General features: G+C 39.1%; 1 protein-coding gene across 4 annotated transcripts in view; it reads right to left on the bottom strand.

Annotated features, from left to right (window-relative positions):
- LOC129763188 (octopamine receptor beta-3R-like) overlaps positions 1–24619 on the bottom strand; it is a 398150-nt gene that overhangs the window by 110036 nt on the left and 263495 nt on the right. For all 4 annotated transcript variants that reach the window (XM_055762014.1, XM_055762017.1, XM_055762016.1 and 1 more), the window contains exons 3-4: positions 4645–4743; positions 4091–4189 (exon numbers count right to left, since the gene is read on the bottom strand). In XM_055762014.1, coding sequence (XP_055617989.1) covers positions 4091–4189; positions 4645–4743 — 198 coding nt within the window. The remainder of the gene's footprint in view (positions 1–4090; positions 4190–4644; positions 4744–24619) is intronic.

The following is a 24619-nucleotide window of genomic DNA, read 5'->3' as shown; positions in this document are numbered from 1 at the left end:
GTCCGGTAACAATCTTATGCATTATATTCCATAAATATTCCATGCCACTAACATTAATTTATACATTTCATTCAACAATATTCTAGAATATGAAAAAAGCACTTGTCCAAAAAAGTTACTCCTATACTCGCGTCGGTGTGTCAGACCGAAAGTGTTAAAAAAGTGGCACACATCCCCTTTGTACCAACACATGCGATACGCTAAACGATGACGAACGACGAATAACGAAGCTAGAGAGAATCGCAAATTCGTAGTGTTGATACCGTCTGAGAAACGAACGAATTATTGATTTCTCGGTCTGACAGTCCGATGCGCAAGTATAGGAGTGCTAAGCGGACCTTACACGGTCAACTTTATTGACAATATGATGACATTTGAGAGCATAATGACAGCTGAACATGGCCGACGACGCAGAAATCCAGATTTTCTGATTTTCGAGCATCAATATTGTGACATTTCATATGGATGCATGATGTTGACGTTTTACCTCACAGACTTCCAGACTGAGTTGCCAGATATGCAAGCGCACATTTAATTTTTGTTAGTCTTTTTTGCGATTGCAATTCAAATTTATAAACTACTGAAATTGTAGGAATCATAAATGGAAGCTTTTGGTTTGGAAAACCGATACTTTGAATAGCAAAATACGGTACTTTTCACGATACAAATCAAAACTTCAAAGTAAACTGACAATGTGATGGTGAGAGAGTGGATGAAACTTAACAACGTTTTAGGAATTTTTTAACGTTGAACTCGGTCATTCTTTGCGCTAGTGAGCGGGTTGTGTGTTTCTTCGAACTCCGCTATAAAATTTGGAGAATGAGAAGATCTGGGAAAATCACAGACGAAAAAACATCATGTGTTAATTCAAGCTACAGTAGAATTCCGATTATCCGCGGAATAGTCGGGCAAACTCATCGCGATTAACGAAAATCGCGGATGACCCATTAAAGTACAAAAAAATGCAACCACGAAAAGAGATGTTTCAACATAAAAACTATGTTCTATCAATACAGAAATCAATCAACTATCCATCTATAAGGTCGTGTACACCAGTGCCTAAATAATGTAAAAGCCATGACCACAACAAAAGAGCATAGGCCTACCACTCACTAACAAATTCCGGAAAGGCCTATTAATTTACTATGGAACTCGCAGTCACGAATAATCTGCAGGGCGGATCACCCGCTCGAGGATAATCGGGGTTCTACTGTCATAGTCTCATTTATGGAATAAAAACATTTGCTTGCAGATAAAATAACTTGCATATATTTTCGCAAACTAAAATAATCTGGCATCTCTGAAACTGAAAGGAACAGTCTGTATTTGTGAAACGAGTATTATGATGTATTTTTGAGAAGAAAAACCGAATTCTAATTGTAAATTATGAATGAAAATTAACTTTTACGAATCAAATTAGTATTCTATGTGAATGCAAATTACTTTTTTGTGGTGAGAAAATCCCATACAAAAATTATGTCTGAAATTGACGTTATATTATAATAATACATTTTAGTAAGACTATCTCAACTTTCAGGGGAAATAGGTTAAGTTAAGTTTAGGACTACGCGCTTCAACTAATTAAATAATACCAAGTAGATATTTTCATTCAAATTTTACCAATTGAAAATTGCCTTTTAGCCTTCTAATCTGATAAAGAATAGTTTGGATCCCAAACTCAAATGTCGCCACTAGCCATCGCGGATATTTTCGTTGTCTCGGGTTGAGGGCGATATTGACCGTGTAAGGTGGAAAAATATTGATTGAGGTTAGATCAGATGTTGAAAGCCTAGCTGTCACGATATTGAAGACACTTATTGTCAATCCGGTTGATCGTGTAAGGTGCCCATTAAAAGCAGGATTCGATCGTGATTATTCATTTTATTTCTATTCAGATTCGTTTCAACCATTAAATGTCGTCAGTATATGGTAAGAAAGTTAGAGTGTTGTCTATTTGTGATGATTTCAACACGCGATTTGCCCAAAGTTATAGATAATCTTCGAAAATTTGAAGTTTGATAATGCATACAGGTTATGAATACTGCGGATAATGGCGATGGAATCGATATCATATTAAGTTAGCTGATATCATTCATTATATAAGGGCCGATACGAGAAGGATTTGCATTATTTTTAGCACAACACATGCTACCCATCGTTTACCTAGTTTAATAAAGTTACAACACTTATACCGAGCCATTCTTCATTATATACATACTACTTTGTAAAATGATGTTTTTTCTAGCCTTTTCGGCGTCGAAAAAATAGTTGAATTCGGGGAAATTGAAGAAAAATTCGGATTTTTTTTAACAAATTTAAACAAAATTTCATACCAAAAAAAAAACAAAACATCATCATTTTACTCGCTGCGCCATCTGGTTGTAAATCTAACATAAATTCGATCATTTTCGACGGGAAAATGTGGTCAATATTGGACTTACGAATCATGGTTCTTGACATATAGGCTTACCAATTTCTCCTCCTAAGCTAAATCAATAATTAGTAGGTAGAACATGTCTATATTGGTTACATTTATCAAAAAATTGGTTATATTTAATAATTATTTTTCTCTGTGTAGCTCAGTTAGCTAGCAGAATTCGTTAACTGGGCTGCGTTTCCACCCAGTTAGCTGACTGTTTATAACCACAAATTTTGACCGTTGGTTTAGTTATCATTTGTTTGAAGTTGCATCTGAATCAATTCTCAATGATTGGATGAATGATTTTTGGGAGGGATTTTGAAAACGAGAGTGTTACGTTGTAAGCACTAGGTGTTGAGTCTTAATACTTCTTTGTCGACTGAACGAAGTGATATGATTACCACTTCATTCGAAACATTAACAATTCACTAGAAAAAAAATATTCAGCAAAAGAAGTAATCACGCAAAAGTGGTGCAAAATTTCTTCTCCGCTTTCTCATATTTGCCCTATAGATAATACATTGCTTATCATTGATTCTCACTCTTTACCACCCCCCCCCCCCCCCCCCCTTTGTGTGTGATATAATTTGTACACCATTTCAAAAAGACAAAATATCTGTCGCTCCCAACCAGTCTACATAAATGATGTACTCGCTCTTCCTTCCTCACAACACCCACATCCCGTTTGAGAAATTGTTGAGGAAACATAGTTGGCCGGCAAACATCGAGCGGAAATTGTCTTTCAAAAGATTCATTGTTCCCCTTATAAATTTCCAAAAGACGTGATCTTACGTTGATCGCACCTGATTGAAAATATTTTAAAAACAGAGAGTCCGGAATTCAAATAATGAATAAAAAAGTGTTCGGATTTAAAACCACGACATAATGAAGAAATTTAGAAATTTTGAACAAATATAACATTATTTTGCGGAATTCTGTGGTTCATAACTTACATGTAAGCCTTCTTATTCTATAGGAACGGTAATTTTTCAATATTTTTTTAGTAGTTGAAGTTATCTTCGTAAACGCTTAAGCGCGGTTTCGTTCATTACAATAAAATCCTGAAGTATAACGAAACATTGCGTCGCAAATTAAGTAAAAGTTTCTGTAAGCATGTTTTATGTTTGGAAAATGTTATTTTCTGATAAAAGGAGAAATTGATTTTTTGGACCACCACAAAATAAAAAAATAATAAAAAATACGGGTCTAATATTTTGGGATAAAGAAAAAAAAGTACCAATTCCCACGAAAATCTGAAAACAATTATATCGGTTTGGCACGGAATGGCTGTATACATATTTCGATTACATTTAATTTTATTTTGGGACATACATTTCACTGAAACAATGAGTTGATTAAAACATCCCGGACGAAAGAAAACATTATTAGCAGAATATCTTAACCCTTTTTCCGCCTCTTGGCTCCCAACAAAATTGCACACAAAAAGTTTCCCCCGGCTATTAAGACCAGTCACAATAATGAATGATGTGAGTCTTTCGTTTTCCCATCGATACGGCTGAGAGACCCGGAAAGGCTTGATGATCCTAATTATCTCCGATAGGCGTACATTTCGTTAATGGACTTTCCATTAGTCATAAACAAAAACTCATTATTCCAGAAGTGTGTATCGGTAAATAGGTTAATGCACAGTGTTTGAGGCATGAAACTCACCTATCGACGGAAATGCAACACAGATGCAGTATACTGGCTGTCGAGAAGTATACATCCAAGCTGTTCCAAACGTCGCACATAAACGGTCCGAACAGCCATCTGTTGGGATGAGGAAAAAAATGTATATTATGAGTAACGTTGAGTCGCACTTCACGTTCAGCAACAACTGTCGCAGCATCCCGCAGCTCTCGTGAAAATTCAATTTGTGCTGCGTCAATCCAATTTATTCATTCTCATCCTCGGGGATGACCGTCACGGTTCGAGTGCGAGCAAAAAAAATAGTGAATATAAATACAATTTCAAACGAAAACTGAATCGATGAGAAGTGAAAGCAACGATTGTATCTCGAAATTGGCTTTCCAATTAATCAATCAAGCCAATAGGGAGTTCGCTGCTAACTGAAGTGGAAGCAGCAGATGTGGATATCACTGAAATAGACGGAACTACCCGGCAAGCCGCATCGCTATGTGTATGTCAGTTACTAGTAATGAAATTTCGTCGGAGAATGAACAATGAAGGCTTACAAAAAAGTTTTTTTTTTCGTCAGTACTTACCTTCCCGATAGCTCCACGGATGCATTGAAAGTCATGGCGCAGAGCGCCACCATGATATCCGCCATCGCCAACGACACCACGAAATAATTTGTTATTACTCTGAAACGAGAATGAGAAAGAATGCCATCAGAATGTTTGCAGTTTGGATGGCAAAAACTATGTCAACTACGAAAGTGCTTAAATGACAGAGCAAATGCGATGAGTAGCAGCAGCGTTGAGAATTTTTCGCTTCGTCAAGCACTTCAAGTTTGCTGAGCTTGAAATAATCAGTCCAGGCACTAAGTCTTCTTCTCGAAGCTTTCCTTTCAAGCTTGGTGCTATTTCTGAGAAAATTTGCGAACTTATTTCCAGGAATAATTCCCGCGTTGCCAGGCGTTACAAATTGTGAATGCCGCCCCGTTCAGTTTCTGACGCTCATCAGTCGTCATTGGGAGTGAAAGACTATGATTGATTGATTCTACATTCACTAAACGCTGGATCCCACCCGTCACAACTAGCCCCTAAACCGTATCTGTCTGTATAAAAACATCACTAAATTGAATCATATCCTAGCCCCCCCCATTCACCCATCCGCTCCGCGGCGGAGGAATGCGCGAAAATTGTAATCATACGCCCGTCAGAGGAATTGGCACGAGTATCGAGTTGATATGTATCGAAATGGTCCACGGCATCATCTATATTCCAAAATAATCGCGAGCTACAGGTAGCGATGTGCTGCAACCAAGTCACAAATTAAGTTTGGAAAATTCGTTATACGGCAGACAGGATTGGAACAAATTGAATTTGAGCTTAATAGAGAGTATGATGCGGATGACGGATTTCGCGCCAACTCGTCGTTGGGATTGGCATGACCCTCTCAGAACTTAATGAAAATTTCTGGGCGTGAAGGCCTTACCTAATTAAGCAATTTGGCCTACTTAGTTTTCCGAAAATTTATCTAGACTAATATATGGAAAGGGCCAAATATTTTTGATAATTTTCACTCAAAAATGGTAAGTCGTACAAAAAAGTGATCTATGAGAGAGTTTTAGAAAAATAATTGAATTTTCAGAAAAAAAATGCTGAAATTTTTTTTTTTTGAAATCAAACGCTGAAAAAAATATTTTAAAAAAAATAAAAGTCGATTTTCTCAAAACGGTCATCTCAGATTTTGATGAAATAGTAGAAATAGTAGAAATAGTAAATATGATATGTGCCCTACAACTCTTCCATACATTGCAACTTGTGCATATTCAAGACAAACAAGTTTTTCTAACAAAAACATTTTTAATATTTTATTGAAATTAAGTATATTTCGTTTTCCAGTGCAGAAAGCCAACCCAAAAAAATAAATACAGGTCGGACTCGATTATCCGGAGTATTGATTTTTTTATTCACTCCGGATAATCGAGTCAAAATAATTTTTCTTCTTTATTTGTTTTTTTCATGTATTTTTCGTTTTTTGAAAATAAAAGAGGAATTTGATTTTTGATTCATCCCCTTAAAGCCGGAAAACACCTTTCTCACATGAAAAAAAATAATTTATCCAGATTCTCTCAGGAGGTGATAGACAATCATATTTGATGAAAAAAATCCTCTTACGCATATGTTCGAATTTCAACAATGACAGAGTTACAGAACTTTTTTTTTTGTTTCGGACTCTGTTGCTTCAAACTGGCTCTACATTAAAGAGTACGCTACGGAAGACGATTCTGATGCTTTCATTTGAAAGGTGAGAAAAATTAGTACAGGATATAGTAGTGGAATAACTAAATTAGTGAATTTTAATAACATTTTGGAAGTGAAACACTTAAAGTTAATAATTTTTAATGTGTTATTGTTAATTTTATCCTAAAAAATTATATTAAACTATATTGTTTCTATCAATTAAAATGAAGTTCTTTAACCGCTCCACGATTTGTTCTTTGACGCACAACTTCTATCTTTCTTAATTTGTACTTAACTGTAGTGTATTCTATTAGTCAAATCATTTCATTTGATACCAATATTGAGGGGAGTGCAAAAATGCATAGTCGACCATTTTGTGGCGGCGACCTTTTCGAATTTATGTTGTTCATAGTGTAGTGTATTCTCCAAATCAAAATATTCAACCATTTTTTTTGCGGCGGCCAAATAGAATTTTTCAAAATCATGGAATACGCAGTTTTATAATGACAGTAGAATTAAATGTATGTTCCAAATTTCAGTTCTACCATTCAACAGCAACGGGGTCAATTTTCCATTGATGTGGGACAACCCAACAAACACCCAAACATACATAGAAACAAGTCAAGCTGAATGAATCAATTCAAAAAGAAATTAGTTGTTTGGGGACTGCGGCCATCTTAGAATTGGATTTATCATGATCTGCTATGTTCTACTAGTCGAGAACTTTCTTTTGATACATTTTTCGGCATTTTTCATTAAAAAACTGTGTTCTACTAGTCAAGCCTTTTCACTCGATACCCATATTGATGGGGTTCTGAGAAAATAGGTAAACCGCCATTTTGTAGTGGCCGCGATCATAGATTTGCATTTTTCATAAATAACTGTATTCTACTAGCCAAGCACTTTCATTCGATACCCATATTGATGGGGTTGTGAAAAAAATATATATGGCGCCATTTTGTGGTCGTGGCCATTTTGGATTTGAATTTTTCATAAATAACTGTGTCAGTCAAGCCCTTTCATTTGATACACATATTGATGGAGTTCTGAGAAAATATGTAATCCGCCATTTTGTAGTGGCTGTCATCTTGGATTTGCATTTTCCATAAATAACTGTGTTCTACTAGTCAAGCCCTTTCATTTGATACCCATATTGATGGAGTTCTGAGAAAATATGTAATCCGCCATTTTGTAGTGGCCGCCATCTTGGATTTGAATTTTTCAAAAAAAGACGGGTGGGTAATGTCGAGGACATAACCGGAGTGACGTAGGACTATACAAAGGGGACAGCTTTTGTTAAATATATATTTTAAATATATTGTTTTATTTTCTTCTCCTACGTGAATACCTACCTATCTACCTGAAAAATGGATTAGTTTACTGTTTACTCTTTATGAATATGTTGATGGTTCTGAGAAGAACCTTTGGTGTTGTGTTTTTGTTATCACTCGATATTCCCATCTTGTTCGGTTAAACCTTTCTGTTTAGCTATTGCGTTTGCCACTCGCCACAGCTTTCACAGTTGGAAAATTTCTTCCCATCCAGCTTGTGACATGTTGTTCAGTAAATTACATTTAATGCGACGTGCCGGAGAAACACTTTGCCACTCACTGAAACTAATTGTTGCTTTGATGAGCGCCGAACCTCAAGCTGCTCTGTTCTTGATGCGGGTTTTCTGATTGTCGTGAGCAGCTTTGCAAGCCAACTCGAGCACTCCGACGGCCGAAACTCTATAATCGCTGTTAGGTATACTGGTGCTCCGGCACCAATCCGTTCGGTCTAGCTACCTTTGCGGAGCAATCAGTGAATGTGACCAACAGGGAACTGGAGACCTGCACGGTTCGAGTGAGACTTTGCCTTTCCCTTAACTTGTCCTCCTTTGTTACGTCCACGATGCCGATGCCGTACAACCACACGGGTTTACGGTTTGAAAGAAAATAAGATATTTTTTTGGGGTCCGCGTGTTTTATACTCTAGCGGTACACACTCACAGGATAGAGACAAATCGGCAGACTCAGCCAGAGGGGCGAGTCCAACGAGACGAACGAATGAGCGTTAAAAGGGAACGATGGCAAAAAAATACATTCATTACGATTTGTTCGCTCGTTGGATTCACATGCAGGCTAAAAAGCGTCCTTTTCAGGATCACAAAATTATCTTCAATCTAAAGAGTTTATTGTTTTGTTATCACTCGATATCCCCATCAAGTTCGCCTAAACCTTTCTGTTTAGCGATTGCATTTGCCACTCGCCACAGCTTTCACAGTTGGAAAATTTCTTCCCATCCAGCTTGTGACATATTTTACAGTAAATTACATTCAATGGCACGTCGCATTACCACCACTCAGTATCGGATTGGAGGTAATTTTAACCTGTAATTGAACATTTGCGATGACAGCGGTACAGTGTCGACTTTCAATGTGGGGTCATAATTTGGACCCCGAACTCTATGTTTACAAAAATGTCCAACTAAATATGTCACATTACAGGTCCGTCCAATTAGCTAAATGTCGAGATAAGAGTAAATTACTGTACTTTCAATCTAGAAGCAATTTAAGAATTGATGAAAATCAATAAGCTCAGAACAACTTATGAAAAAATCAATTTGTGTTTTATTATTATTTTGGATAATGTTTTAGAAAGCATTGAACTGTATTTCCCAAACTCTTTTTTGGAAGGTTTAATGGCCCTGAAAAGCGCCTTGTTTTATGGAATGGTTCCAATTTAGAAAACTTAGTACTCGTGGTTTTGAAAAAAACCATTTCGAACGCCCTCGATGCCGCCTTGTTCTGGATTTGCCACCAAAGCAGTTTGTATAAAGAACAAACTTTTTTCTTCTGCTACCTGATGCCGTTCTGCGATTGCGTTTGCCACTCGCCACTCGCTGCAACTGCCTGTTGTCTTGATGTCCACCGACCCGAATGTGTTCTGTTCCGAATGCGGGTTTTCTTATCGTCGCGAGCAGCTTTGCCAGCTAACTCGATCACTTCGGCGGCCGAAACTATATAACGCCGGCTAGGTGGACTGGTGCACTGATACTAACGCGCTCGGCCTAGCTACCCTTGCGGGGAACTCCAGATCAACACGGTTCGAGCGGGATTTTGCCTTTCCCTTCACTTTTCCTTCACTTTTACCATGTCCAGACATGGCTGCTTGGGTTGGTTTGTTGATTTGTTGTGATGCGAACCGATGTGGTGTACGGTTTGAATGAGAATGATCGTTACGGAAGGAAGGTCTTGTATTATAGAGACTTTAAACTTTTGCAGTTCATTCGTCTCTAACCTTGAGAAAGGTCCTTTGAAAACTCTACTCTATTCTACTCCAGCGCTACCACCTCCACCCTCTTGCCTTGAGAAAGGCACTCGATCCCTCGCCGTCCAGCCCGTCCAGCAATGATGTTGTCCAGTCGGTGTCCACACAAAGAATGATCGTTACGGCAGCGGAGCGGGGATTTTTAAGCTGACTGGCTGGCTCGAGAATTACGCATGTGAGACTGCGACCAATGTTTCGTTTATTTTTTTCTTTTTCCTTTCCAATCGTGCTTCATTGTATTTCGCTGCTGCTCTGGTTGCCCGTTCTGGTCGGTACGATTTGAGAAGCACAAAATGGACCAATCAAAAATGGGCACATAGTGCATTTTGACAATGCTTGATATTTCACAATTATTCAATTATTTATCTCAAGAAAAATGAAATATTATTCGTTATGATAGATGCGTGGATATATTTCCTATCAATTGATGCAAAAACCTTTGCGATCTATTGAGAAATGCTCGAGTTATAAGCGTTCCAAATCTTGCATTTTTTCCTACTTGTTCAGTGCCTAGATTTCCATTTCACCCCCTATATCTTCCGGTTAGACGTAGTCCTACGTCAATAACTGTATTTTACTAGTCAAGCACTATCTTTTGATACCCATATTGATTATTCAATATAGAATTATTATACAAATTATTAAAAATTTCCGATAATCAAAAATAATCGAGTCCAAAATTCCGGATAATCGAATCCCGGATAATCGAGTCTCCGGATAATCGAGTCCGACCTGTAATAATAATAAAAATGTTGAATGTGTGTTTTAAAGGTCTTTATTTCAAAATCAAATGTAATAAAACTTATGGCATTTTTTGACATTAAATTCATTTTTAATTCACCTGATCTTATACCACTTCCATGTTAACTTATATTCTAAGAGATACAATCATCATATCTTTCCTATTTTTTCTTTTTATCTAACATTCTGAAGATTTTTGGATCATCTACTGAATTTGAAAAACTCTTAGCTGCGATTTTATTTTCATCTACATGAACAAAGCAATGAAATTTTTGTGATCCCGATATTGTTTTCGCGTGATTGAATAGTTCCTTAAGTTCACTTGCCTTTTTTATACGCTGTTCTTTGGATACGTAACAGAAATTGAACTCCGTGATACATTTGTCATTTTGTTTAACTGCCCAATCATAAAGGTGTAGTTTTAGTCTTGCTTTTAGCTTTGAAAATCGATTTTTTTCAGTGTAGGGTTTAAAAAATATTTTTTCAGAATTTTTTACTGAAAATTAAATTATTTTCCCAAAACTCTTCCACAGTTCACTTTTTTGTAGGACTTACCATTTTCGAGTAAAAAAAAAATTATTAAAAAATGGTCAAATATATTTGGCCCTTCCCATATGTTGGTATAGATAAATTTTCGGAAAACTAAGTATGCCAAGTTGCTTTATTAGGTAAGATCTTCACGCCCAGAAAATTTCATTAAGTTCAGAGAGGGTCATGCCAACATCTGGCCGAATTGGCGCGAAATCCGTCGGATGTAACACAATGCACGCTGCCATATCTCCCAATGTTTTCCAGCGGTGGTTTCGCCTTTTGACGTTTGAGTGATTTTGGCGTCGACTCCAGTTTAGCGTGATTTGAGCCAACCGCAGCCGTTACTTAGCACAATACTGTGTGAATCTTATGTGATCTGCAACTGAAAGTTGTATAAAGCTCGGAAATATAGCTTTTCCATGGGAACAACAAGTGAGATGGGAAAATTTCAATATCAATCGAGAAAAGAAGCAGGATATGATCCATATTCCGGTGAGTGACGCTACATTGTTATTGCCTTTTTGGGTTTTTCCTTTCTGTACCGGGGTGTAAGTACAATGTCTCGATAACGAGTCCGTGACGCTTGGAGCTTCATTGGAAAGACAAAAATTCCAAGAGTTGTATGATTGTTAATTATTGACCAGAAAACTTGTTTCAATAGCATAAAAATTGCTATTAAAGCAGGATATTGAAACCACACAAATCTGTATATAAGCTGGTATCCGCTCGGAAATCCATACAATTGATATTGTGATGTGAGATTAGGATGGTCACGCTCACACGCCTATGCATTATGCTCTTCTCCCCCAATTCCATTTATTTTCTGCAGTCGGACTGAACGGAGTCGCATTGTTTGGTGAAAACAGCGCTAGGTATTTTCAAAGAGGAATTGTTGGGGTGACCGTTTCCATTGTAGGGTGGTCTGAAAAATATTTTTTTTCGAATTTTTCCCAAAAATTACTTTTTTCAAAAAATCTTTTGAATCACTGAATCGATTTAGATGATCAACATATCAAATTGAAGCCAATGAGTTTCTATTAAAAATTATTGAATAATACCACTCCGTTCAGCCGGAAAAGAGGTATTCACATTCAAAACGTTGCCCTTCAAGCGTCACGCTCTCGTTTTCGAAATTTTGAACTTACACTCCGGTACAGAAATGAAAGACGCAGTCCTACGTCAAAACTGATTTGAAATCAAACTATTGAAATCACATAAATCTAAAAAATGTTGATGGGTCTGAACCTAGGGACACCATTGAAACCATTACTACCCTTCTCTTCTGTTTATTCAATTATGCAGAAGAAGACAAGGAGTCATCATTTATCATTGGTGACTGAATTAGTTATCGTGAATTCGAGCCACGTTCCCGGATTGAAAGTGGCGTTAGAGTGCTGCGCATTTCAAACAAGATATGAAAAGAGTATTTTCCAGCGAAGAGAGTTGCGTTCTTCAGTGGACAACTGAAGTTGAAAAATTGTCTCGCAGCCAGGGTTGCCAACATTTTTTTTTTTTTGAAAAATCAGGGAGAATGAAAAAAAATCATGGAAAACCAGGATAGATCATATTGGGTTGTCCGGAAAGTTCGTACCCATTTTTGAGAAAACAAAAGTATTATTTTTTGAATTTTATATGCACAGTGTTGTTTTGTAATCAATTCAGGAAGTTCTGAAATCTTTCAGGTAGCCTAACAATTCTGAACATTATCTAATTATGGAAGCTAATTTGTCCAGTTGCGAGCAGTATTTGTGGGTATGTATCGACTGGTTGCTTGGTAGAAGCTCACAGTACAGAATTCCTCTCCAATACCACCTGAACCAGATCATAATTTTTTTTTCAGTTGAAGACCGGGTCAGTCGGATTTTTTAAAATGACCCATTTTCATCACCCGCAACGATTTGCTTTTAAAAAAATCGATGAATAGATGAAACGCACAAGTCGTAACGATTTACGTAACCATGTTTCAACTGATGCATATGAACGGAGATTTTGAACATATGTAGTGAACCTGCTAATTAATTTGTCGTGTCTCACGGATCATTGTTGCAACTCCTTGCTTTACAAACAATTTAATAAATATTGTTCAAGAAATAAAACACTTTTTAATAATAATTACAGTTTAATAAAAAAAAAAGATGCTTACACGTTCTTACTTCTAACATTCTTGTACATCGATTGTTATACTTGGACGTTATTTGCTGCGAACATGTAATGAAACCTGTATCGTTTTTATTTAGCTGTACATAATTTTTGGTCGCTAATATTTCTTTCACGTTAACTTCAAAATTCAAAAAATGTCGACACTGTACCTTCGAAAATGCGAACAGATAAAACATAATCGAAAGGAAGAGTATATTTATATGGATTTTTTTTCTGATTAAGCAAAAAGTAAAAAATCAGGAAAAATAAGGATCATTTTATAAAAATCAGGGAAAATTAAGTGTTTGTCAGGATATCAGGGAGCGTGCCAAAAAGTCTGGGAAATCCTGAATAATCAGGAAGGTTGGCATCTCTGCTCGCAGCTGTTACTGTCGACGCCACGGTTGAGTAACAATTACCCGAATACCATTCACCCTAAACAGGTTTACCCGGAAGGAAGCCACTGCAGTAGTATAGGTAAAACCACGTGTAAAAATGGGGTAATAGTGTTTGTGAGAGAAGAGCATTTTTTTTTCGTTTGTTTTGATTTGTGTACGTAAATAGATCAATTCACTTATCAGACTGTGTGGCGCTTCACTGACACGAGTCTTAGAATACAGTTGAAAACAATAACAATTCAATACTGATGCAAAATGTATGAACGATGTGTTCCGATGAACAATTGCAAATAAAAATATATAAAATATATATATTATGCGCGAGCGTAACATGAGCAAATTTATAACACATACGAATTGCTGTGCCCATTTGAGTGTAAAAGTTCTATTTTAGTTTGACCAAAAACGGTGAAGGTCCTCATTTCTAAGTCAAAAAAAAGGATCATCTGGGTCGTGGCTATACTTGAACATAATTATGCCGGTTTTCAGTTTTACCCCACAAATGAGTTACACTTTCTGGATCTAAAATGTTATGACAGAAGAAAATTTAAAAAATGTTCAGCCAAAGTGAACCAAGCCGAAAAATGCCACCTAGAGTACTATTGCCTCCTAAATGTCAGACTTCATAACCAAGAATCGCAATAACCTAACACTCCCTTTCATGCTATGATCACACATCTTCGTCAAGTCGTCAAGGATTCATTTATGAAAATGAAAAAAAAAACAAAATTATGTAGCTGCTAGACACGCAAAACTTTGTTCTCTTTGCAGTCAGTACGAACCAAGTACACGTTAAGTAACATACTATCATCATTACAGAACACATTAGTATTTTGTAACGGCACTTTACTAATTTCATGAATGGTATACATATTAACTCATTTCTACTGTTTTTGACAAAACAATACACTCTGTCCAACTTCTATAAGACCACCCTGATTCTATTTCGTTGCAATACAAACAGCTAGAAATTCAACAAGATACATTTATACATTGTTGAATGCTTAGAATAAAGTATATTTAACGTCAATTTTGTTCAAAAGAGTTGTTTGTATATTTATTGTGCTCAAATATGATAATATCAGCTGTCCAGTTTCTATAAGACCACTTCAAAATTCACAAGTATCATCAATGAACAATTCAAAACGATCGGCTGATTTACATGTCAATAATTAGCAATCTTGCCATTTCGACTAATAACCTTGAAAATTCGTGTTGGAATACTATTTACCAAATTCTGCTGAACGAATTTCTGGATATTTTTTCCATTTTGCGGAAATTGCGACCTTGAGCTCTTCAATCGTGGTGTACCGTTTTCCCTCAGTGTAGATTCTGCGTACAAGGATCCCGCCTAAGATTTTCAGCAGAATTCAAGTCTGGAGAGCGAGCTGGTCGGTCCAAAAATAATTTTTTTGGTCCTGAATTCATTGCTTAGTTTACTTGCTGGTATGAATAGTAGCATTGTTTTGCTAGAATGTGATTTTTTTGTGACGATTCTCACTCAAAAATGATAGGAGAGAGGATTCCAGAACATATGTGTAATCCTTGAATGATGTGAAAGCTATTTTGAGCTTTCCGGTTGCACAAAATTCCACCCAAACCATGCACGAGCCTGCACCAAAATTTCTAATTGAAAAATACTGTTCCTTCTTCCGTAAATCACGCCAGTACCCGTTGAAACCTTGACGGCCATCCAAATTGAACTTTTTTTCGTCAGTAAAGATAACCTATACACTGAAGAACTTTTAATATGGAATATAACAAAATGTATTATTTTGGAAACATTCTTTGTCACAACATACCATGACCCAATCGGTTCATGTGACCTTTGGCAAAACACAGACGTCTTCCGATGTGAGATGGTGTAAGATGAGAAACTTTAACCCTTTACACCCTCTTTATGTGAGGATTTATTACCAAAATTTGACGAATTGTCACCCGAGCAGTTAAGTAGTTGAAATATTGCCTCATTTGTACATGCGATTTTGAGGTGTTCGAAGCTGTTCTAGCTATTTCCGGCTCATCCCGGTCAGAGAGCTTCGATTTACGTGGAACTCTCTCCTTCTTACCGTATCCTTGAGTATATTTAACGCCAAATGGGATTCGCCAAATAATTGAGAACTACTTGATGGAATCGTCCAATCCGACGAGAAATTTCTCTGATACCAACATTTTCTTGGTGAATTGCATCGATTGATCTTTCTTCTCTCTCCGTGAGGACTTTTCTCTTCGGCATTTTCCAGATTTAATTGATCAAAACAACTAATACAACGGAAAATGTAACTGGTCTTATAGAAACTTGACAGTTGAAAATACGAAAACATTCAATCACGCTCAGCGCTTGTACACACACATATGAAAATCATGCAGTGTATGGTAGTCACCAATACCTACGCACCAGAATATAAATTGAAGCAATTTTGAAAAATGCAGATCAGCCCCCTAACACGGTTTTACACTTCAGTACCACTTGAGGACCAAAAGTACCAATTTCAACGAAAATCTGAGAACCACTATATCGATTTGGCATGGAATGGCTGTTATAGTGAACCATATAGGGATTCGGGGATATTACCTAATTCTCTAATTTGGTACCCTATAGCATATTTTCAATAACGCTAGTGATACGTTCGCACTTTACACATGAATACAGTATATTTCTAGATTTTATGAAAATTGAGAAAATGTAAGGAAAAAATATGAAAATAATATCCCACATGAAAGAAATATTTTCGCACCGCGCAGTTCTTGAAACTTTCTTCAAAAAATTTTCAAATATCAAATAAACACATCTATATATATAAAAATGGAGTGATGTCTGTCTGTCTGTCTGATTCTTATAAACTCGGAAACTACTGAACCGATCGACATGAAAATTGGTATGTAGGGGTTTTTGGGGCCGGGGAAGGTTTTCGTGATATTTTAAGACCCCTCCCCCCTCTCTAAGGGGGGGCTGCCATACAAATGAAACACAAATTTCTGCATTACTCGGAAATTACCCAAGCAAACGAAACCAAAGTTGGCATGTGAAAGTTTTAGGGTGCAATAAATGTTTCTATGATGGTTAGACAGTCCTTCCCCCACTCAAAGGGGGGGCTGCCATACAAATGAAACACAAATTTCTGCATTACTCGAGAATTAATCAAGCAAATGAAACCAAATTTGGCATGTGGAGGTTTTAGGATGCAATAAATGTTTCTATGGTGTTAAGATACTCCTTCCCCCTCTCTTAGAGGGGGCTGCCGTACAAATGAAACACAAATTTTTGCATTACCCGAGAATTAATCAAGCAAATTAAACCAAATTAGGCATATGGAAACTTTAGGGTGCAATGAATGTTTCTATGGTGGTTAGATACCCCTCCCCCCTCTCTTAGGGGTGGCTGCCATACAAATAAAACACAAATTTCTGCATTACTCGGAATTAATCAAGTAAATGGGCGGGACGAAGTTTGCCGGGTTAGCTAGTATTTAAATATAAATGGAACCATTTTTGCTGAGAAATTCCGAAGAGGAATCCATTTCTTCTTCAAGCGTTAATAGTTTTGCTCAGGATCATCGAAATGGTATGAAAATAATTTCATACTAAATATAGAATGTCCATGAAGAATATGATTACTACTTATTGAAGCGAAAAACTGTTTCAATAGCTTAATAATAGCTTTGAAAACAGATTATTGAAACCGCAAAAATCCGTATATAAGCTGGCGTCCGCTCGGAAATCCATCACTCACAAGAACGTCGTTTGATGTTTGCACGGTTTGCTGACGAGCGTCGAATGAAATGTCTTTTTTCAAGGCAGGTTGGGAAGGAGTTTGATGTAGAGTTTTGTTCACAAGGGCCCCTCTGAGGGCTAGAGACGGATGAACTGCAAATGTTTAAAATCTCCATATCCTAAGAAGAAAAAGAAGAAGAAGAAGAAGAAGAGGAAGAGGAAGAAATCCGTTTAGTTTTGATTCCAAAGTGACATGAGAATGGTCTCGTTAGCTCTTCCCTTCTAATCCCATTTCTTTTCTGCCGCCGGACTGAACGGAGTCGCATTTTTGGTAAAGCAGTGGTTTTAATATCGAATGCTCAGGAATACCGCTATCGACCGATGGTTCCAGTTATGCGGAGGGGATATTTTTGCGCTGGGTATTCCCGAGGAGGAATCGATTCCTCCTTTGAGTGTTAATAATTCTTTTCCGGTCAACGAAGTGGTATGATAATTACTTCATTCGAAAGATCAAATGTCTAATTGATTGCTAAGTCAAGTTCATGTAGTTCACGTCCATCTTGTGTTTATATTTTTATTTAGGAACTTAATGGGTTATTGTAGCCATAACATGTTCTATGTCCGGGAACAGCAATTGATGTGGAGAATCGCAGCTGACGTTGAGAAACGTTTATTGGAATATGCAGAAGAAGATCTGCACAATCGATGTTTTCACAGAGGATGTCGAATACAATCAGTCGTTGCATATTTAGTCGCTTTGCCGTGAGCAATTCCAAGTCGATTAGACGACAACGTTCCGAGTAATGGGGAAGATGGGCGGGGTCATTCCACGGGAGAATAAAACATTTCTGTACACGCTCAATACGTACAATCTAGGAAACGTGATATGGGGCCCAGACAGGTGCAGCGTATTCTAAGTTGCTCCTCACTAAACTACAGTACAAAGCCTTTAGTGCATATACGTCGGTGAACTGTGACGCATTCCAACGTAGAAATCCTAGGATAGAGAATGCTTTGGGGGTGATAGCAGAGATGTGATCGTTGAAACGTTGCTTAGAGTCCATGATAACACCCAAGTTACGGATAGAATGTACACGATCCAAGGAAAAAGTGTCGATGTTGTATTGGTAGTTTATCGGCTCGTAGCAACGACTAAAAGTGATCACCTTGCACTTACTTGTGTTGCCGTTGTCTTTGCACCACTGCGCTAGAGAATCGATATCGGCCTGCAAGCTGCAGCAGTCCGCAGCTGATTTGATGACTCGAAAAATTTAAGGTCGTCGGCAAACAATAGTTTACCAGAAGATATTCGTAGGCACAAATCATTAATGAAGATTACAAATATCAATGGCCCCAGCACACTCCCTTGAGGGACTCCGGACGCTATATCGAATGTTGTGGATCGTGCTGAGTTCACCTCAACAAAAGCTTTCCTACCGGCCAGGTAAGACTTCAACCAATCGGATATCCAATCAGGAAAACCCATGTGCCTCAGTTTCAGAGTCCACTTGGTTTCTGTGTTCAACTTCACGAAAGAGCACGTTGGTGTAGCATAATAAATTGGACGTTGTGGAACGATGGGGCACAAATCCATGCTGGAACTCATATATCATCGGTTTCGCTGCGGACAGTAGCACTGTATGGATCAGTGATTCGAGTAGCTTCCCTAGGCAACATAAGATTGATATTCCACGGTAATTTTCGACGCGCCGAAAACTGCCTGATTTGTAGATAGGAATCATCTTTGCAGTTTTCCATAGGCTAGGAAATGTTCTTTCCCCGAGCGACTTGTTGAAGAGTATTGTCAGAGGAGAGGCCAATGATGAAGCGCAGTTCTTCAACAAGATAGATGCTAAGTCGTCCACTCCGGCTCCTTTCTCGCGTCTAGTTTTTGCAATGATCTTAATACTTCATCATGGGTAAAATTGAAGAAAGGTAGGTGGATATCACGGCAAGACGGTAAGTTCCGAAAACAATCCAGATCCTGGTTGAGGCAGCTCAGTCTTGAACACGCTTTGGAAGAATCTTCGAAAAAGATCAGCAGCTTCATCAGGTAGATTTGCTGTTGTGTTACCGTATTCGACAACTTGTGGTACTCGATTACTCGCTCTTTGTTATCTAACGAATTTCCAGAATGCCGAAGGGTTCCGTTTCATATCAGATTCAAGCCTCTGCTGGTAGGCCTTGTAGCTGTTCTCTACAAGATCCTTATAATATGTTTTCACGATGCGAAGAGATTCACGGTATTCGTTTGATTTATTGATGACGAATCGTTTGCGTGCTTTACGTAGAATGTTTCGCAGCCTTCGCAACTATGCAGTCCACCAAGGCTTCCTGATGTTCCTATTAATAGAAAGGTGGCAGCGGGGTACATTCGAATATATGATCTCAAACAGGGTATCATAAAACATATGGGTGGCGGAATCAACTGTATGATCTTGAAGAAGTTCCTTCCAGTAGACCAATGAAAATACGCTACTTAAAGAGTTGAAGTCACATCGTCTAAAATCCAGGTCAAAGGGATCAGTCGTGGCTGAAATATGCACACAGCTATGCATGTCCATTTGTAGTTCGAATGGTGGGTGGTGCGGGTCTACGGGTGGAAGTGGTGATATCGGCGGCTGGCTTTCAAAATTGATTAGGAAGATTATAATCGCCGAGCAATAACACGATATCGTTAGCCGAAGATCGGTCCGTCAAGGACTGAACAGCGAAAGTGTGGTTGGAATACAACGCCGTCTCGGAGTTTGGTCGAAAGTAGATGCCGAGGAGGTACAAATATCGGTTGGGTAGTTTCACAAAAACAACCATTTGCTCAAGCGTGCTGCAATGAGGTATCGAAACCTCGGTAAAGTGCAGTGTGGATTTCACTGCGACAAGCACTCCGCCACCTCTTGTGAGGCTACTGGTTGCTTCACTACGGTCACAACGATAAAGTGAATAATCGGATGATAATTCAGCGTCGCATATATCGGACCGGACATTCGCTATCCAACTCTTGACGAGTAAAGTTCAGTGTCGGTATTGTGCGTTGCCACTTTTGCTATTGTGCTATTGGTATAGTGTACGAGTGAAGGTCATTGCTGTCCGCTTTCGAATTGACCTTTTGTGAAGTGGAACAAAGGAACAAAGGAAGCAGCGCTCGTGCAGCTTGCAGCCCTTGGCGGCTGTTGAACATCGGCATAACGAGATCGCCATCGTGTGGCTGTCGTTAACGGGAATTATCATCACGTGACCGTGTAAGCTATTCTTGCGCTATTGTGTTGTCTCCATAGCGCGTAGCCTCTGTCTCTCCCTGATTAGGGCAGTAGGCGGCTTTATCGAAACAACTTATATATTAAGGTACACATATTTATTATTAATATTATTATTCAACTGATTTGTTCATTGTTTAATAAAGGGTGTGTCACATCAAATTGCATCACGGAAAAAACGCTGTAGAAATTCGCGCAGTAGACCGATCCTTTTGAAAATTTTAGACATTAAAATAAAAACTATTACACAACTTTTGGCATTTACTTTTTATTCATACTTCGAGCCCAAGCCCGTATGCTCGCATCTTCCTCTTTACCCCGTCCATAAGGTTCTGTACAACGTCAGGTTGTAGTTTTTTTTGAACAGAAATCCATTTTCTCTTGAAGTCCGCCTCCGATTTGACAACTTTTGGGGTTTTCCGGAGGGCCTGCTTCATAATCGCCCAATATTTCTCTATTGGGCGAAGCTCCGGCGCGTTGGGCGGGTTCATTTCCTTTGGCACGAAGGTGACCCCGTTGGCTTCGTACCACTCCAACACGTCCTTTGAATAGTGGCACGAAGCGAGATCCGGCCAGAAGATGGTCGGGCCCTCGTGCTGCTTCAATAGTGGTAGTAAGCGCTTCTGTAGGCACTCCTTAAGGTAAACCTGCCCGTTTACCGTGCCGGTCATCACGAAGGGGGCGCTCCGCTTTCCGCAAGAGCAGATCGCTTGCCACACCATGTACTTTTTGGCAAACTTGGATAGTTTCTGCTTGCGAATCTCCTCCGGAACGCTGAATTTGTTCTCTGCGGAGAAGAACAACAGGCCCGGCAGCTGCCGAAAGTCCGCTTTGACGTAGGTTTCGTCGTCCATTACCAGGCAATGCGGCTTCGTCAGCATTTCAGTGTACAGTTTCCGAGCTCGCGTCTTCCCCACCATGTTTTGCCTTTCGTCGCGGTTAGGAGCCTTCTGAACCTTGTATGTACGCAGGCCCTCCCGCTGCTTGGTCCGCTGGACGAATGAACTTGACAAATTCAGCTTATTGGCGACATCCCGGACCGAACTTCTCGTATCACGTCTAAACTGCTTAACTACGCGCTTGTGATCTTTTTCACTGACGGAGCATCCATTTTTGCCGTTCTTCACCTTCCGGTCGATGGTTAGGTTCTCGAAGTATCGTTCTAGTACTCTGCTGATCGTGGATTGGACGATTCCCAGCATCTTACCGATGTCCCGATGTGACAACTCCGGATTCTCGAAATGAGTGCGCAGGATTAATTCACGACGCTCTTTTTCGTTCGACGACATTTTTCCAAATTTACGAAAAATTGACAGTGAAGCATGGCCAACGTGATCTATACACTCTTATCTGATTATAAGCGAAAGCTGAAGATATAATTCCTAAAAATTAAATTTCTACAGCGTTTTTTCCGTGATGCAATTTGAAGTGACACACCCTTTATTATTATCATAATTTTTTTTTGTTATTTTTTTTTCTCGAGATTATTGTTAAAATCAATAATATATTAGAAATAAGACAGAAATTTTTGTAAAATGGAGGATAGTGGAGGATCTCCAGACATGGAGATCTCCGATAAAGAATCCCATACAAGATCGGGAAAAAAACATAAACGAGTCCCTCATAAAGAAGATAATTCTTCTGGGGACGAATCCGCTCATCCTTCCAAGCCCCCCTCTAAAAAAATTGCAAGCCTCCCTTCTCAACCCACTGTTACTTCCACTCCCTCTCTCCTATCATCGATTTCGCTTCCCCCTTCTGATGATACCGATCCAACCCAATCCTCGTCCTCGTCCTCGTCCTCGTCTTCTTCCCCTGTTGTCTCCGCTCCACGTGTCAGAGTTTATCCAGAAGATGCACCTGGAACTGGCCCGTGGGTTGTTTTCCTCCGGCCAAAACCAAAAGGAAAAAGCCTTAACGTGATTCAGATCATGAAAGATCTGGCCAGATACTCTTCTGTATCTGAAATTCGCAGGGTTAGACCGAACAAATTGCGAGTTGTCGTGAATGACCGGAAACACGCAAATGAGATTGTTGCTGACCAACACTTCACTCTCGAATCATTTCGATCATTTTCGAACATTTATACCCTCCCATAACGTAGAAATTGAGGGGGTGATAGCTGAAACGGGTCTGACGAGCGAACAAATAAAAAAAGAAGGAAAAGGCAAGTTCAAGAAGCTCCCCTCAATGGAAGTAAAGATCTTGGACTGTCGCCAACTCGGGAAACTCTCTCATGATGGGGACCAACCTAAATTTACGCCGTCAGAGTCGTTTCGAGTCACCTTTGCTGGTGCCGCCCTCCATGACTACATTATGGTGGACAAATTGAGACTACCTGTGCGACTCTTCGTGCCAAAGCCCATGACTTGCAACAAATGCAAGTCAGTTGGTCACACAGCAGATTATTGTGCCAACAAGGAGCGCTGTGCCACTTGCGGAGAGCAACATGTGGACAAATCCTGCAGTGCGACTGAGCATAAGTGTCCATATTGCGGAGGAACTCCACACGTGCTCTCAGCTTGTGAAACATACAAGAGTCGCTGCGCACATTTGCGTAAATTTTAAAGGGCGCTTCGCCACTGTCCCAACAACAAGAACAACTAATCTCAACACATAATACCTTTTCCACGTTGCCAGTTGATGAAATGGAAGCGGACACAGCTAGCGGGGGCACACCGTTTATTTTCAAAGGGAATCCCCGGCGCAAAAATGTGACCACTCCCAAAGTTCAAGAACAAGTCCCCACGGTTATATCCTCTGTTAGCTTGCCTAAAAAATCGAGTGCAGCGGACAAGCAAAATCAGGTTCCTCCTGGCTTCCGTGGGAATATTTCATCTTCGAAGGACCCAGCACTCGAGGGGACATCAAAAGACCCAACTGTCCCTATTTTTCCGTCCAGTTCAACTTCCCAATCGGGATTTATAAAGTTGTCTGACCTTTTGGATCAAATCTTCAAGTGTTTTAATGTTTCCGACTCCATCAGAACCATTGTCATCTCAATACTTCCAGTATTAAAGACAATTTTGCAACAATTGATGCAAACATGGCCCCTCTTTGCAATGATTATCTCTCTTAATCTTCTTCTTCTTCAATGGCACTAACGTTCCTAGAGGAACTTCGCCGTCTCAACGTAGTATTACTTGCGTCATTTTTATTAGTACTTAGTTGAGATTTCTATGCCAAATAACACGCCTTGAATGCGTTCTGAGTGGCAAGTTCTAGAATACGCGTGATCACAGTGCAAGTCGGAGGATCTCTCTTGATGTCTAATTCAAATAGAGAGGTCGGAGATATCACTGTTTTACAGTGGAATTGTAGTAGCCTTATCCCTAAATTGGATACATTCAAATTTTCTATTCATAACTTCAATTGTGATGTTTTTGCTCTGTCCGAAACTTGGCTTTCTTCGCGAGATGATAACTCTTTCCACGATTTTAATATTATACGCTTGGACCGTGATGATAGATACGGAGGGGTGCTATTGGGGATCAATAAGTGCCACTCATTTTGACGTAGGACTACGTCTAACCGGAAGATATAGGGGGTGAAATGGAAATCTAGGCACTGAACAAGTAGGAAAAAATGCAAGATTTGGAACGCTTATAACTCGAGCATTTCTCAATAGATCGCAAAGGTTTTTGCATCAATTGATAGGAAATATATCTACGCATCTATCATAACGAATAACATTTCATTTTTCTTGAGATAAATAATTGAATAATTGTGAAATATCAAGCATTGTCCAAATACACTATGTGCCCATTTTTGATTGGTCCATTTTGTACTCCTCAAATCGTACCGACCAAAACGGGCAACCAGAGCAGCAGCGAAATAGAATGAAGCACGATTGGAAAGGAAAAAGAAAAAAATGAACGAAACATCGGTCGCAGTCTCACACATGCGTAATTCTCGAGCCAACCAGTCAGCTTAAAAATCCCCGCTCCGCTGCCGTAATGATCATTCTCATCCGAACCGTACACCACATCGTTTCGCATCACCTCACATCAACAAACCAACACAAGCAGCCATGGTTGGATATGGCAAAGGAGGAAAAGTGAAGGGAAAGGCAAAATCCCGCTCGAACCTTGATCTGGAGTTCCCGCTTGTGTTGATCTGGAGTTCCCCGCAAGGGTAGCTAGGCCGAGCGCGTTAGTACCAGTGTACCAGTCCACCTAGCCGGCGTTATATAGCTTCGGCCGCCGAAGTGATCGAGTTAGCTGGCAAAGCTGCTCGCGAC

Source organism: Toxorhynchites rutilus, chromosome 1 (assembly GCF_029784135.1).
Source record: "Toxorhynchites rutilus septentrionalis strain SRP chromosome 1, ASM2978413v1, whole genome shotgun sequence".
NCBI classification, from domain to species: Eukaryota; Metazoa; Arthropoda; class Insecta; order Diptera; family Culicidae; genus Toxorhynchites; species Toxorhynchites rutilus.
This window is presented reverse-complemented; position numbering and strand designations above follow the sequence as displayed.